The sequence below is a fragment of the Falco rusticolus genome, chromosome 1 (genome assembly GCF_015220075.1).
Source record: "Falco rusticolus isolate bFalRus1 chromosome 1, bFalRus1.pri, whole genome shotgun sequence".
NCBI lineage: Eukaryota > Metazoa > Chordata > Aves > Falconiformes > Falconidae > Falco > Falco rusticolus.
Window position 1 is genome coordinate 76,994,756 of NC_051187.1, and position 14,280 is coordinate 77,009,035.

Below are 14,280 nucleotides of genomic sequence, written 5' to 3' on the forward strand. Positions count from 1 at the left end.
GTTTTCAAAATGACATGGCCAAATAGATCTGTGCTGAATTGTTTGGTAAATGAGAAAGCATGATGTGGGTCGGAAAGATGAAAAGATGAAAAGAAGGGGCAGTGGCATCTTCTGAAATGTTACATGCGGTTGAAAGACAGGCACTGACTCCTATAAATTCACCATAAATAACATCATATATATTATATAAATATATATCATATAAATATATGCCATCATATATATTATATATATGATATATATATGATATGATATAAATAAATATATAATATATAAAGTCAACATAAATATCCTAATACTGTCTATGCTGCACTTAGAGTTAAATAATGTAGAGTTATACCATTAAACAGTGGAGCACATGCAATCTTGATGGTCCAAATAAAGTGTGTATTTTGGGCAGCAAACACTATCATTCCTCTCAGGAACCTTTCAGCACTAGTGAGCACGCTCTGCATAAACAGATCTGTTTTGGTGGTTAAAAACAACTATTTATATAACACACAAATGAAATTTCATACTGCTATCCTAATCTCAAGTGTATTCTTTCCTCATCTCTTCTACTTAAGAGGATCTGATAACTTTTCTCTCATTTCTACTGTAAAAACATGCAAACCATAGATTTATGCCAAAATCCCCTAGAGGATATAATTTAGAAGGAATATTGTGCTATGATTGCTTCTCCCCTAGAATGCTGTAAACTGCCTGATAATTTAATAGTTTGCTATTTTAAATACTGCATGTTAAATGATGGAGATCTCAGTATTTGGGATTGCATCTGCTAAGGTCATCTTCCACAAGTTTGTTTTAACACTTCTGTTTGCTTTGCAGCAATCTGAATGCTAGCTGCTACTCCTCAGCGTTTTTTGTCAAAATATTCAGTATTTTCCTGGTCAATATTTAGGTAAATCAAGTGATTCTGCTTTAGATTCTTTTGTATTTACACACTTTTTCAAACCCCCGGGCCCTCTTTTAGGTGTTATGTATTTATCCAGATGCTAGATTTTGCTACCACTACATAAAGTCTTAAAGATCAAAGATTCCTGATTTTAAAAATTCAAGGTGAATAATTTTACAGAATGTGATTAAGGTTGAGGTATGGCTTCTGAGTTTATGAGTGTTTCAGACTTGTATCTTAAATATATGTGCTTTTATAATAATATTTCAGCATGCAGCAACAAAACTAAAATGTTGGTTTGGCCTCTGCGTTTCAATATTAGATTTAAGCCTTTATTGCTCCCACCTATGAATAGCTAGCAATGTAAAGGAAGAAGTTAAAAGTGCACTTACATGTTTTGAAAAGGATTTATCTGGTGCTACCAGAAATGAAGTAAGCCTGCTAATCATCTGTGTTTAGTTCTTGCTCTGACCTGGAAACTTCTCACTCTGACTGGCATCAGAACTAGATCCAATCTCTCTGGCTCATGTGGATGCAACCTTTGTTTCCTCCTGTTTTGTGACAGGTAACCTGGGGTCCCAGCTGGTCGAGTACAAAGAAGAGATGTACATAACGTCTGATTGTGGGAACACATGGCGTCAGGTAGGAAACAGGAAACAGCAAAGACACCTGGAAATAATTTTAATGTACCAAAAGTCATGAATTTTATAATGCTTTACTGATCTTTATATACCCATTCCTTTGAGGAAGATGGCTATTATTATCCCCATTTCACTTGGAAACTGTGAAAGATTAAGAAGGTGATTTGCAAAGACTCAAATTGGTCAGGCTGTCAGGTTCTGCTGAAACTCAAATATTTTGGTCTCTCTAAAGATCTTGTAAGTATCTTGTGTAAAAAAACATAGAGTCTATTGAGGTTTTTAATAATTTAATAATTTAATAATTTAAGTAATCTTCCTATGCCAATGATGAAGTGGACTTGGGCTGGATCTTGCAGTACAAATATTCCAAGCTAAAAGATGTGGCTAATGTAGAACAGCAGCAATTCTTCTGCTTCATAGTCTGAAAACTGGCAGTTAAGCTTAAATTTTGTTCTTCATTGAAACTTAAGAAGGAAAAAGAGATTTTTAAAAATCCCATAAACCTTAGAATGTCTTTCAGTATGATTTAATCAATTATGGGACTAAAAATAAAAGAGTATTAAAAAGAAAGAACAATCATGCAGTGGCTGTAATTGCATTTGAGTTCTGGATGTCTTTTGCTTCTAATGCTGGTGTCAATTCAAGCATTGCACTTTTCCTATGTATTTTTTCCTAAATTGCTCTGTCTCAGTGTGGTGGGTTGACTGTGGCTGGGCGCAGGGTGCCCACCAGAGCGGCTGTGTCAGTGCCCTCCTCAGCTGGGCAGGGGGGAGGAAATGTAACGAAAGGCCCGTGGGTCGAGATAAGGGCAGGGGGGTCACTCAGCCAGTACCGACAGGGGCAAAACCGACCCGACCTGGGGAAATTAGTTTAATTCATTACCTATCAAAATCAGAGTAGGATAATGAGAAAATAAAAAAACAAATCTTTAACCACCTCCATGAGCTGAGGGCACAGCCAGCCTCGCCGTGGCCTTCACCGTGGGCTGGGGGGGAACCTCTGCTCCGGCGCCTGGAGCCCCTCCGGCCCTGCCTGCACCCACCGGGTGTCTGCGGGGCTGCTGCTCGCACACCTGCTCACTCCTCTCTCTGGCTGACATTGCTGTTGCACAGCAACTTTTTCCCCTTCTGAAATACTTGGTCCCCCTGCTGCTACCACCGTCGCTGATGGGCTCGGCCTTGCCCAGCGGCGGGTCCATCCTGGAGCCGGCTGGCGTTGGCTCCATCGGGCATGGGGGGAGCTTCTGGCAGCTCCTCACAGCAGCCACCCCTGTAGCCCCCCGCTACCAAAACCTTGCCATGCAAACCCAATACACTCAGTAGTGCTTAATCATGGGAATATTTTCTTTCTGTGTCTATATGGCAACAACACACAATATGGAATCTACTTATAATGTTTGCCCAGGAGAAGCAAAAACATTCTCAAAGTGTGTCAAAAAGTCATTAAATTTCAGTTAAAATAGTGTTTTATTGTCCAGCTGAAATAAAATTGTGTTAATTTCTGAGAACAAATAATTGTGAAAATGTTCTCACTTGTGTTACTGAGCTTGGGGAGTTTTAAGTTAAAAAAGAAAAATACAGAGTGTTTCCTATATTGCTATTGTAGGGTGCCATTAATACTCCACAGAAGGACTTTTTCAAATAAATACATTATTTTTGTCATGATAATATCCTTTGAGGTTTAAAAGATAAAATTTTATACCAAATACATTCTTGAAATCTACCATATGATAAATAGGTGTTTAAATGCAAAAGCCTTCCAGGATTTACAGTGGGTACTATGTTGTCTGATACTTCACAGAGTTCATGCTAATAATTAATTGTCACCATTTGCCAAGATTCTATCATTTTTCTGGGGTGAAAAATAAGAAGAAAAGTGTGAAGGGCCTCAGGTTCATATCTTTGCTGCTTTTCTATTTGTGAGACACTCAGGCAAACATTATGTGAAACCTGAACTTGAGATGACTATTCATGCTGTAAAACCACCCACAAACTGATCCCTCATTATGACAGTCAAAATGAAAATCACCATTGCTAGCTTTATTTTAATTAAAACTGCTATGAAGCATTTGAAAGAGCTTACTCCATCTTAGTATTTGTGATCAGAACAAAAGTGTATGTTATTGTATGTATTTTATGGCCTCATTGTTGAAACAGTTCTTTCGGAGGGCAGTGCTACATTTCCTTTCTCTGTTGGAGTTCATGCAACAAAAGACAAGGCTTCAGTCCGATGGCATGGGTATTATTTAGACAGTAAATTACAGGTCTCATGAGTTGGCAAAAGCAGAGCAAAGCTCACGTTTTGGCACAACTTTTTGGGTGAGTTTAAGTCACTGACATGGAAACTTTGTGGTTGTCATTAGTGAGTGCCTGTCACCTTTCTTCCATAAAACACATAACTTTTCAGAGCTGTCTACAGATGAGGAGCAGTCTGTTCTTGCACAGAGCAACGAAGAAAAGTAAATATAAAAGACTTAGGAGAAAAGGGAGTTCAAGGAATTAATTAAAAGCTTTCTGGAAATAATAGTAGCATTGGTTCATAAGAATATAGGACTGGAAGGAATGTCAAAGATCAAGTAACTTAACTGTGTGTTCTGAGGCAACATCAAACATACTAGGAACATCTCTATCAGAGGTTTGCCAGACCTGTTTGTTAATCCTTCACTGTAGAAGATTCTGCAGTCTGACAGTGGGGTGTTTCACCATTCTTCATAGATTTTTCTGAATATTTAACATAAGCTGAATGTGCTTTTTGCTGTTGTACTTGCAGTTTCACAAATTCTGCAAGATAAGCTGATTTCTTCTTGTCTTTGGAGAGGAGTGGTTTTCTGTCATCTTTGAATAGCTTTTCACTTGTTGAAAGGTGGTTATCATGTCTACCCAGAGTATAGTTTTTTTCCCCTTGGAAACCAGCAAACTCAAATCCACTGCTTTTCCTAATGGATCAAATGTCTAAAGTGCTTTTCAGTTTTGTTGCTTATTGGTTGGACTATCTAAGACATCCCTCTCCTGAAGCATGGTAAGACTGAATGCAAAGTCACAAATTCTATCAGTACTAAGCAGAATGAAATTGTTGCCCTTGATATGTTGGCATTACTGGCATCTCATTTCAGAAAATTTCTCCTTTGCACTAGCATCACATTGTTGACTCAGATTCAGTTTGTGATTCATAACTGGGACCATTCCTTGAGTTCCTGAATTTGCAATACATTCTCAATTTAAAAATGATTTACCAATCATTTTCCTTCCATAATTTCTTAACCAGCTGTATACACTTAAATGATTTCAATTGAACCCTATTTCCATAGCTTGCATGTGGTAAGGTTGTATGAGAGTTCAGGAAGACTCTGCTATGGTAGGATACGCGGTCAGTGTTTATCAGTAGAAATAAAAATGCCCAAAAGAGTGTTTTGTGAAATGAAGTAAATACTGGTGATAAATGGAAAAGAGTGGGAAAATAATGGAAGATTGTTGAGGAGGATTGTAAACATGCTCAAGTGACTTGCAGCTGGGGGTGTCGAAAAACAGCTATGTCATACTAGTTGTTCTTTGGCCTTGTGTATCGGTCAGGTAGAACATCTGTTTAGGTAACATGGGCCTGTGACAGACTTAGAGGTACCCTATTGAACATGCTTGAGATTCCTGCCCTGCTGTGGGAAAGATCAAAGCACAGCGGTAAATTATGCCTGCACGATCCCCAGAAATACAGGGAAAACCGTCAGGTTTGGTGAATGCGCTAGCATGGACCAAGTTCTGCAGTGCCTGTGTCTGCACTTGTGTGCCTCTGCCCAAGTGCTGCTTCAGGGATCCCCTGGTTGGTGAGGGAACGAAAATAAATTTACTCGCATTTCATCCGTGGTTTTGTGCTTGTTCCTGCGTCTTGTCTGTGCCGGCTCATGCAAAAAGTAAAAACAAAGATTGTGATTATAAGTAGCCACAATACCACCTGGACTGACTGCAGTTGTTCTACCTTTCTGTTGCATGACGCCTGAGCTGCTTGTTGCTCTCTCTTGAAACTGTCATTCAACTGTGTACCATTTTAAGGAAAACTGAAATTTGTGACTTTACTGTACAAGCACTGTAAATAGCAATAGTTTAGGAGCAGGCTGACAAGTAGCTTAGACATCCATGCAGCAGCAGTGATCTGGCCTGTAGGAGAAGGGAATCTCACCTTGACATTATCATGAACTAAGTGGGCTTAGAATCATAGAATCATTAAAATTGGAAAAGGTCTTTAAGATCATCGAGTCCAAATGAGTCCACAGCCCTGCCAAGTAAACCGCAAAGATGTAGCCTAAGTGAACTTGTGGGATGGATATGTCTATTTGGAAAATTTTCCTATTATACCAGGAAAACGATATCATAAAATGTGTTAATGAACATGATACTGAGTCAGGCAGATAAATAAGTCTTGCATCCTGGGAGAAATGGGCTACCTTTGAACACAATTTCAGACCATGAAGGTTTAAACACTTTTTTGCCCTATGGGGCCTGTTTTTTCATTCATGATTTTTAAAATATTAGGATACTCTTTCAAATGATGACCTTGTGACTCTTTCAAGAATGACCTTGTATATGCATGTAAGTGTTTTATTTATGTTAAAAAAAATAAATTTCTCTTCACAATCATGTTGCCATTGCTATTTCAACAGCATCTGTTACAACTCTGTGCTTGAAATAAGGCAGAGTAAGAGAAAGGTCTGACTTTCAAAATAAATGGCTTAAATAAAGGGAAAAAATCAGCCTCAAAGACCCTTTCATATTTGTTCTGCTACGAAAGCAGCTAGTGTAGTAACAAAATGATTAAGCTAATAAGGTTACACATAAAGTCTGTTGTATGTCTATAAACTGAACCTAGATCTCTGGAGCTTTAGTCTAGAGCTTTGTTGGAATACTATTTCTCTGTGTCAAATCATTTTTTGTCAATGCAATTTGGAAAACCTTTGTTTAAGCAGAACACTTGTTTTTCTGCAGATATCTTAAGAGATGATGGATTGTAACACCTTTAAGCACAACAGGAAAGGCTGCAATCCCAGCCTCTCACCCCTGGGGAGGTCCAGCTGGCTCTTTCTGTTTCTAGATTTGAATTTAGAAATGAATGTCACTTTGGTGAGAGAAGCAAGTGACTCTGGGCATTCTGAGTTACTTTTGAAACTTCTGTATCTTAGAGTAAAACTGTGTGGCATATATTTCTGTAGGATCATTTAAACATGTTTTCATTGATTTCATGAATGCCTCCTAATTGTTGCCAGCAAATATTCTGGCCTGAAACAGCTGCTGAAATTGTTAGGACAGACACAGGAAAAACACTAAGAGCAGAGGGAGGAGAGGTAGAAAAAATAATAATAAATAAATGACATTATGATTATAAAGCACTTAGCATGCTCAAAAAATTATGGAAGGAAAAAACACAGAAATAGGTTATGAAAATTGTGTTCTGTAGTGGCTGGCTACTAGAAAGGATCATAATATGTTTATTCCCTGGCTTTAGTTAGTGGAAGAGACATGTATCAGAATTTATGGCTGACAGTGAACACACGTATCTCGTGTTCCTGGGTTTGAACTTCAGCTCTGACACTGAGACCACCTGTGCCTAAATCCTTTGCAGACTGTCTTGATTTTGTTTTCAGAAAGTAGAGATATTTACTTTTTGTACTGAACTCCACAGGCCTGAAATTGTTAATTCCTTTCAATGCACTGAAGATGAAGAGTTGCTTTCATAAGGAATTACATACATTTTGGTTATAAAACATTTGAAATGTTCACAAGAAGTGCATGATATAAAGGTGGCATTAATATGCCTGTAATGTGTCCTCTGTGCTTTATAGTGTGCTAAAGCTAGTGTGTGAAAAAGATGCACAAGGAAGTGCCACAATGCTTTTCTGGGAAAACCAGATTTGGATAAAGTGATGCAGATACCAGATTCCTTTATCTTCAGTATGACGGTGAAGATTTTGGAGACTTTGTGTCCCAGCCTATACTGTTTCATTTTGATTTGAGCAAAAGTTCAAACAAAGTTTAGAGAAGGATCAAAATTCTGCTTGCTTATCTGACTCTAGCTGATCTCATTCTTCTGAAGTGCATCTAAAATTAATGCCTGTCCTTTACTGAATGCTCTTCTAAAATATGCAGCTGTGTGGAACAAGTAGATAGGCCTGTAAATGCCTCATATCAGGTTTTTGCCTGTAAATTGGCAACATTGAAAAACTGATCAGACACTTGAAGCCCTAGGATTCCCATAAAATATGCTCTTACTAGATGAGAGGAAGACTGAATTCTCAACCCAAATTAAATGCTTACTTTTTTTGAAGTAATTTTGAATGTGCTCTAAGACACTTTTTCCCCCATCCAGCTCAGTCTTGCTGATAAATCCTCTAAATGGAACATTTAGTATTGCCAAAAAAAGAAGCATTTATTATTGTCAGTATTTTTTGCATTCACAAGGCAAAGTAAAGCTAACCTTTATGTTTTTCACTTTTGATTTGTCAAAGCATGTAGGAGGCTGCATGTTCATCTATTAACTGCTAAGTGTGTATAGTAACTAACTTTATCACCTGTTCTTATGTTAAATGAGCTTTCACAGGTTAATTACATGAGTAAACCTTATCTTAAAACAGATTTCAGAAGTAAAAAAGGGAAGATATCTATCTGTTAATTCATTTCAGTATTGTTGTTGACCTCTAGAAAAGAAATGAAAATTATTTAGGAAAGTTTGAACCCTTTATACCATTAAATCAGTGTTATATATATATTTTGGTTCCGAACTCAGAGTGGCCTCTTTGTGAGATCACATGAAGTTTGAATTTAAATAAATCATTGACACTGGAAATGCAAAAACCATGCCTGCACTAATTATTTCAAGCTCTGTAGAGGCTGGAGAACAGGTGAGAAAGTCACAGACTGCAGTACTTTTCCTATTTTTCATAGAATTAGGCTACAAAGCATTTTATTCTACAACATACACAGAATATGGCAAGTACCAAAGTAAGGTGATAGGTCACTTGGTGATATACAATAATAAGGAATGCAAAATGCATACTGTAGAGAAATATAAGCTTGGGCTAAAATCACTTTAGACAGTTTAATCTGATTGTGATTTGAACCTGAACATTTTCTGATTCACCACTTAACTTGCTTTTCTTTTTACAGCTGGGAGAAATATAAAAGTTAAACTGACTTTTATGTCCTTTTCAATTTGAAGTGCAGACATTATAAAACATAGAAGTCTCTTTATCCTGATTTGTTTGTACATTTTATTTCTGCTGTTTTGTACATTTGCTTAGCTGGCCTTTTTTTGTCTGACTTGTAGGTCTTTGAAGAAGAGCACCACATCTTATACCTGGACCATGGTGGAGTTATTGTGGCCATCAAAGACACCTCTATCCCTCTGAAAATACTCAAGTAAACCTACAGTCAATTAGAGTAGAGATATTGTGTATTCAAGACCTCAGGCAAAGTTCAAAGTTTAGGATGAGCACTTCAGTGTGATCATGTATGAAATGCAGGTGGAGTCAGCTTAATTTAACATTCATTAGGTCAATAAAATACAGTTGGATATTTTCTTAAAGATTACCTCATGGTGCTGAAGGTACCATGCATAATACATTAATAGTAATAAAACTTCCTTGCATCAGCATAAGTATTTTTGCTCAAAAGACTATCCTGGAACACTGCGGTATAAACCACGTTCTGCATGATTGTTTTCTGCTACTGGTTTGCGCCACCAGTGTATGGCAATGATGCTTAACATATGATGCATATGTGGCTTAGGTATCCAGTCAGGATAGATCATTCATGCTGCAGTAAAGCTCAGTCCCTTGCGAGGGCCACAGTGAATGAAAGGCACTGAAGAATAGCCCTGGGTTGCTCTGGCAAGGCCAATATAGTGTAGACCTCGGGAGCCAATGGGAAAGCACTTATGTGCTGTGTAACACAGTATGGAAGAAGCCTAGTTCATGTGTGATCTTCATGCACCAATTAATTTTAGTATGCATAGATTCTGTCATATAGTGATAATGCAGCAAATGGCCTTCTCAGCTTGCTTGGCAGGAAAGGTTTGCTGCAAAGTATTTTGTTATAAAACATCAAGTTTTAAACTGCATGATAGTGAAGCAAAATATAGTAACCTTACGTAATGGCATACAAAACTACCATAGTTTGCTGCAAAGTATTTTGTTATAAAACATCAAGTTTTAAACTGCATGATAGTGAAGCAAAATATAGTAACCTTACGTAATGGCATACAAAACTACCATAGTTGGCATAAAAAACATAAGAGATCTTTATCACTTGTGACTTGGTTCATTTTTGCACAATCCTGTATACACTGATAGTAACTAGGCTACTTGGTTATCTAGAATGAAAACCATCACGAACCTACTATCCAAAAGACCTGGAGGAAATATACAGAAGAAAAGAGACTTTGATTCATAAATTTTGGATACACAGAGTTTTTGAAATATGTTTTGTGATTCATCAGCATCTTTTGCAAATTTTTAAGTGGATGGTAGCAGCTGTGAAGGGCTATCATCTTGGTGCCTACAGTTACCACACCTCCCACAGGTTTTAGCAGTTGGGCTGGTTTGTCTCACATGATTCACTGACCTCTGGTTAACAGGTCTCTAGCTCAGAGGCTACTGGAAAGAATGAAGTATAATTACCTTGCTCTTGAGCCTTACGAGGCAGCAAGATCGTTTGTTGACAGACTTTTGTTTTTATCTCCATGTGAATTTCCATTGTTGTGGTAAATTTATTATACACCTTCTAATAAAGATGTGAGCCCCTGTATACATTGCTGAGAAAAAGATCACATTAATATGATATATGTCTAGACACATTGTATGTTGGTGATCATAAATCCTGGACTTGTAATGAGGGGATTTATTTTTTAATGAATTAATTCTATTTTGTATATTTAGAGTTGTAAATGCAAACCATTTCTGCTTTTTTACAGGTTCAGCGTAGATGAAGGCCAGACTTGGAGTACACATAATTTTACTAGCACTTCAGTCTTTGTGGATGGATTACTTAGTGAACCTGGAGATGAGACATTGGTCATGACGTGAGTTACTGGCTTCATCTATCTTCAGGGCTTTCTCTGCTTATATACTTGAGCATAGTTGTAACGATGTTTGAGATAGTGCTTGAGTCAGTGGCTTTTGCTTCTTGCAGTCACACAGACTCTTACACTGATGTTCAAATTCCCTAGCACGCAACCTGTCTTTCAAATTACCTGCATGCAGTATTTCAGATTGTAAAAATGAAGTGTTGTGTTCATATGAAATTTTGCAAACTTACCACAAGGGAGAGTGAAATAATAGGACTGAAAATACAAATCTGAGAAACACAGGTAAAAAATTTACTAATTCCTGTATATTTTCTGTTTCCTACCCATTCTTAGGCAGACTTCAAAAAATTTAAATAGCTGTTGTTTTCATGGTGTAAGCAACTATATTATTGTCTATATTGTTACTATATGTATAGTAACTAACATTGGAGTATTTTCTGTAACCAAACACTGTGATAACACATACACACTTTTATTCTTACAGTGACTGAAGCAGATGCTGTGAATAGAGTTAAAAATAACCAAATTCTGCAACTCGGGCCCCTGTTTTTCTGTCTTTTTCCAAAGGGCCAAGGACATCTGGATCTGAGCTGCAAGTTCTGCTCTGTGCCCTAGGATAAATGATAATATTTTAGAAGTGCCTGAGAGTAAAAAACACCTGTCCAATTAGGGAAAAAGGCACATGCTGACTGCAGCAGGAAAGGGGAATGTGCTCACAGATATCCAGGCTGCTATGTGTGCTCCTATCAGAACAGCTTGTGCAATCTTTTATATTGGACTATTGGACTTCAGTGTGTGCATGACAGGCTTTTCCTCCTAGAAGTTACAAATAGAACCGCATTTGACATGTACTAGTAGCATTTTCCTCAGGGGAAAAAAAAAAATATTTAGCCCAGCATGGAGTTGTGAAAAGGATCCTCAGCAAAACAGAAATCCTACCCAATGTACTTAAAAATAGTGTGCCAAGTTCATAATGCTGTACTACGCAGAGCTGAATTTGGTATGTTATTTCTTTCTCCCCTGTCCCATTTATCCTCCATTATACGTATATGACCTGAGAAGAACAGTATTACCCCACCATCTTCCCTTTCCATTTGATGGTATAATATATGCCACAAGGTGATACTTATGCCTCTGAATGAAGGATTTCTATTGATTTCAGTGTCAGCAGAGGGATCAAAAGCTTATCCTAAACTGTACTTATGGCAGATAAAATGATGTGTGATAACTATATGCTCTGGGTTATTTTTTATTACTAAGTATCATTAAAAGCAGTGATTTTGTGAAGATTTATTTAAATATCTGGCTGAATGGGCTAAAGAGCTCTTTTAAAGCACAATGCCTTTCTGAAACCGTCCATCTGAAATACATAAAACTAGTTAGATTTGGTACATGAGCTCAGATTGACAAAAAAGCGTTGTGTGACTTGTAGATTTCTAAGGGCAGAACAAGAGTGTGACTCCAGCACCTCAGTGCCAGGCTTGTAGGTTCTTACTCTGCAGCTAGTTCTACTGAACATGGAGGACATCAAGCACTTATTGTTACAGACTGGCCCTGAAAAGACTTACAGCCTTCCTACCACACTCAGAAGATAATGAGAAGAATAAACTGCAGTATGTGTTTCCTTGCTGACATTGCATCAACTTCCTTGTCTACCCTATGGCTTTTTGTTGGGCTTTACCTTCAGGGTGACTATCAGCCCAGTGGTGCTCTGTCTGACTTTGTCAGACCTTTTGTCATTCTGTCTGTCTTAGGTAATTTTTTATCAGAACTTCACACTTGTACTGAGTTGCTGCACATGACTTAATCTACAGTGATTTGCTGCACTGATACACACTCCCTGGAAGAAAAAAAAAAAATAAATCACCAACCCCCCCCCATGCCATCTTTTCCATTTTATTAGATAAAAGTGTGTTTTCTTCTGGGTAGAACATGGTAAGGTGAACTTGTGTATGGTAATGGAAATAATTTAGTAGTGTCTTCCACCGTGAGGAATACCCAAGTCCATTATGAAGGACTTAGTCTGACATTTTTTACTTGTACAGGAATATAATTTTCTCCCTTTGGTAGGGAATCTGTTTGAATAGAAACTTTGAATAAATAGTCCAATGTCAAAATATGCATAAATTAGGAAAGAGAGTATAATTCTGAGGTAGGAAGTTAATAACTGTAAAAGTGTATAGCAAAACTGTGGAACAGACACTATTTCATTTAAACCTAGAATAAACTCATGAAAGAGTCAAAGGATACTTTACTTGTATGGAAAGTGGCTGTTACTGTAGGGTAAAACCCTGGTTCCACTGAAGTCGGCTTAGGGACTTCCTTCAATGTTTTTAATTTGTGTTGAAAAAATAATATCTACAGACATATTATCTGGGGAAAATGTTAATGAACCTGATAACACTGTGTAAAAGAGGCTTCTCAGTCCTCAGCATGGTGACTGGGATATTGACTTGACTTGTAAAGGACTTCCATTTGAATTCCTGTTCTGTCCTGACTTAACCAAAATGAAATGGCCTGGTAGGCTTTACTAAAGGAATGGAGGAATGTGAACCTGTTTGCCTCAAGCCTTCATTTCAGAAAGTTTTGTTTTTTCTCCAAAACGGGGCGGGGGGGAAGTTTACTTATCAAAAGTTTTCTTAAAACTGAGTTGTCATCTGCCAGTCAACATTAATTTAAATCATTCATCCAAATTCCCTGCAGTATTCAAAATATGTACACTCAAATGCCAAGGAAAAAATACTTTATTCCATTGTACTCTGCAATAGACCTAGTTAAGATTTTTAGGAGTTTTAGGTGGTAAAATATTCAAAAACGGTAGGAAACTCATTCTGTGTAAAAATCAATTTCTAAATAGACCTAGTTAAGAGTTTTAGGAAAACTAAGCAATGAAGTATTCATAAAGTTTAGGAAACTCAGTCTGTGTAATAATTAATTTCTAAATGAATAGCTCAAATCCACCATTTATTGCTAAATTAATAAGTAAGGTTTGCTAAGAAATTTTCTAGACTAATTGATGTATATTCATCAAAACAGTGCATGGTCTAATACACTTTATTTTGTTCTAAATTCTTTAGAATTCTAAGAATGAAGGTTACTGCAAAGCAGTGTTTAACTTAGCAATATGCTATATTTGGGGAAAATTACTTAATGACGCTGGATTGAGTAATGGCCTAACTCAGTGGAAAAAGGAAGAATTTTTCTATGTCTGAAATATTGATGTTCCTCTTCAGAGGAAGTAGTTCATATAATGAAAGTTTCAAAACTGTAAAAATGACTTCTAAATCACATTTCAGCTTCTGGGAGTGTTTCCCAAATGGGTTATTTAGATTGCAGTATAAATACAGTAGGTATGATAACCATGGTACTGCAGACCATGGCCCCTTTTAAAAGCCAGTAAGAGGTTACATGAAAGGACTGTTTTTCTTTGTGTCAGGTAGAATCAAAATGTTCCCTATGGGTAATTGCAGTTTTTTGCAGAGGGATTTTTTTTCTAAGGTCTCCTAGAGTAACAATTTATGATGCCGCTGGGAACTTCATGACATCTCTGAAATGCAGAACCCCAGCATGCAAATTTTGCTGTCTTGAAAGTCTGTTGTTGCATTCCTGTTGGGTTCCTAGGTGATAATGGAAACAAGAAAACAGTCTCATTTAAACTTCCTCAAAACGAAGTGGATA

The 14,280-nt window shown here is 37.3% G+C and overlaps 1 protein-coding gene across 1 annotated transcript in view; it reads left to right on the plus strand.

The window, feature by feature from the left end:
* The window catches only part of SORCS2 (sortilin related VPS10 domain containing receptor 2), a 579,315-nt gene that overhangs the window by 508,159 nt on the left and 56,876 nt on the right, over positions 1 to 14,280 (plus strand). Inside the window, 3 exon segments of the mRNA XM_037385456.1 lie at positions 1,461 to 1,537; positions 8,845 to 8,936; positions 10,489 to 10,596. Coding sequence (XP_037241353.1) covers positions 1,461 to 1,537; positions 8,845 to 8,936; positions 10,489 to 10,596 — 277 coding nt within the window.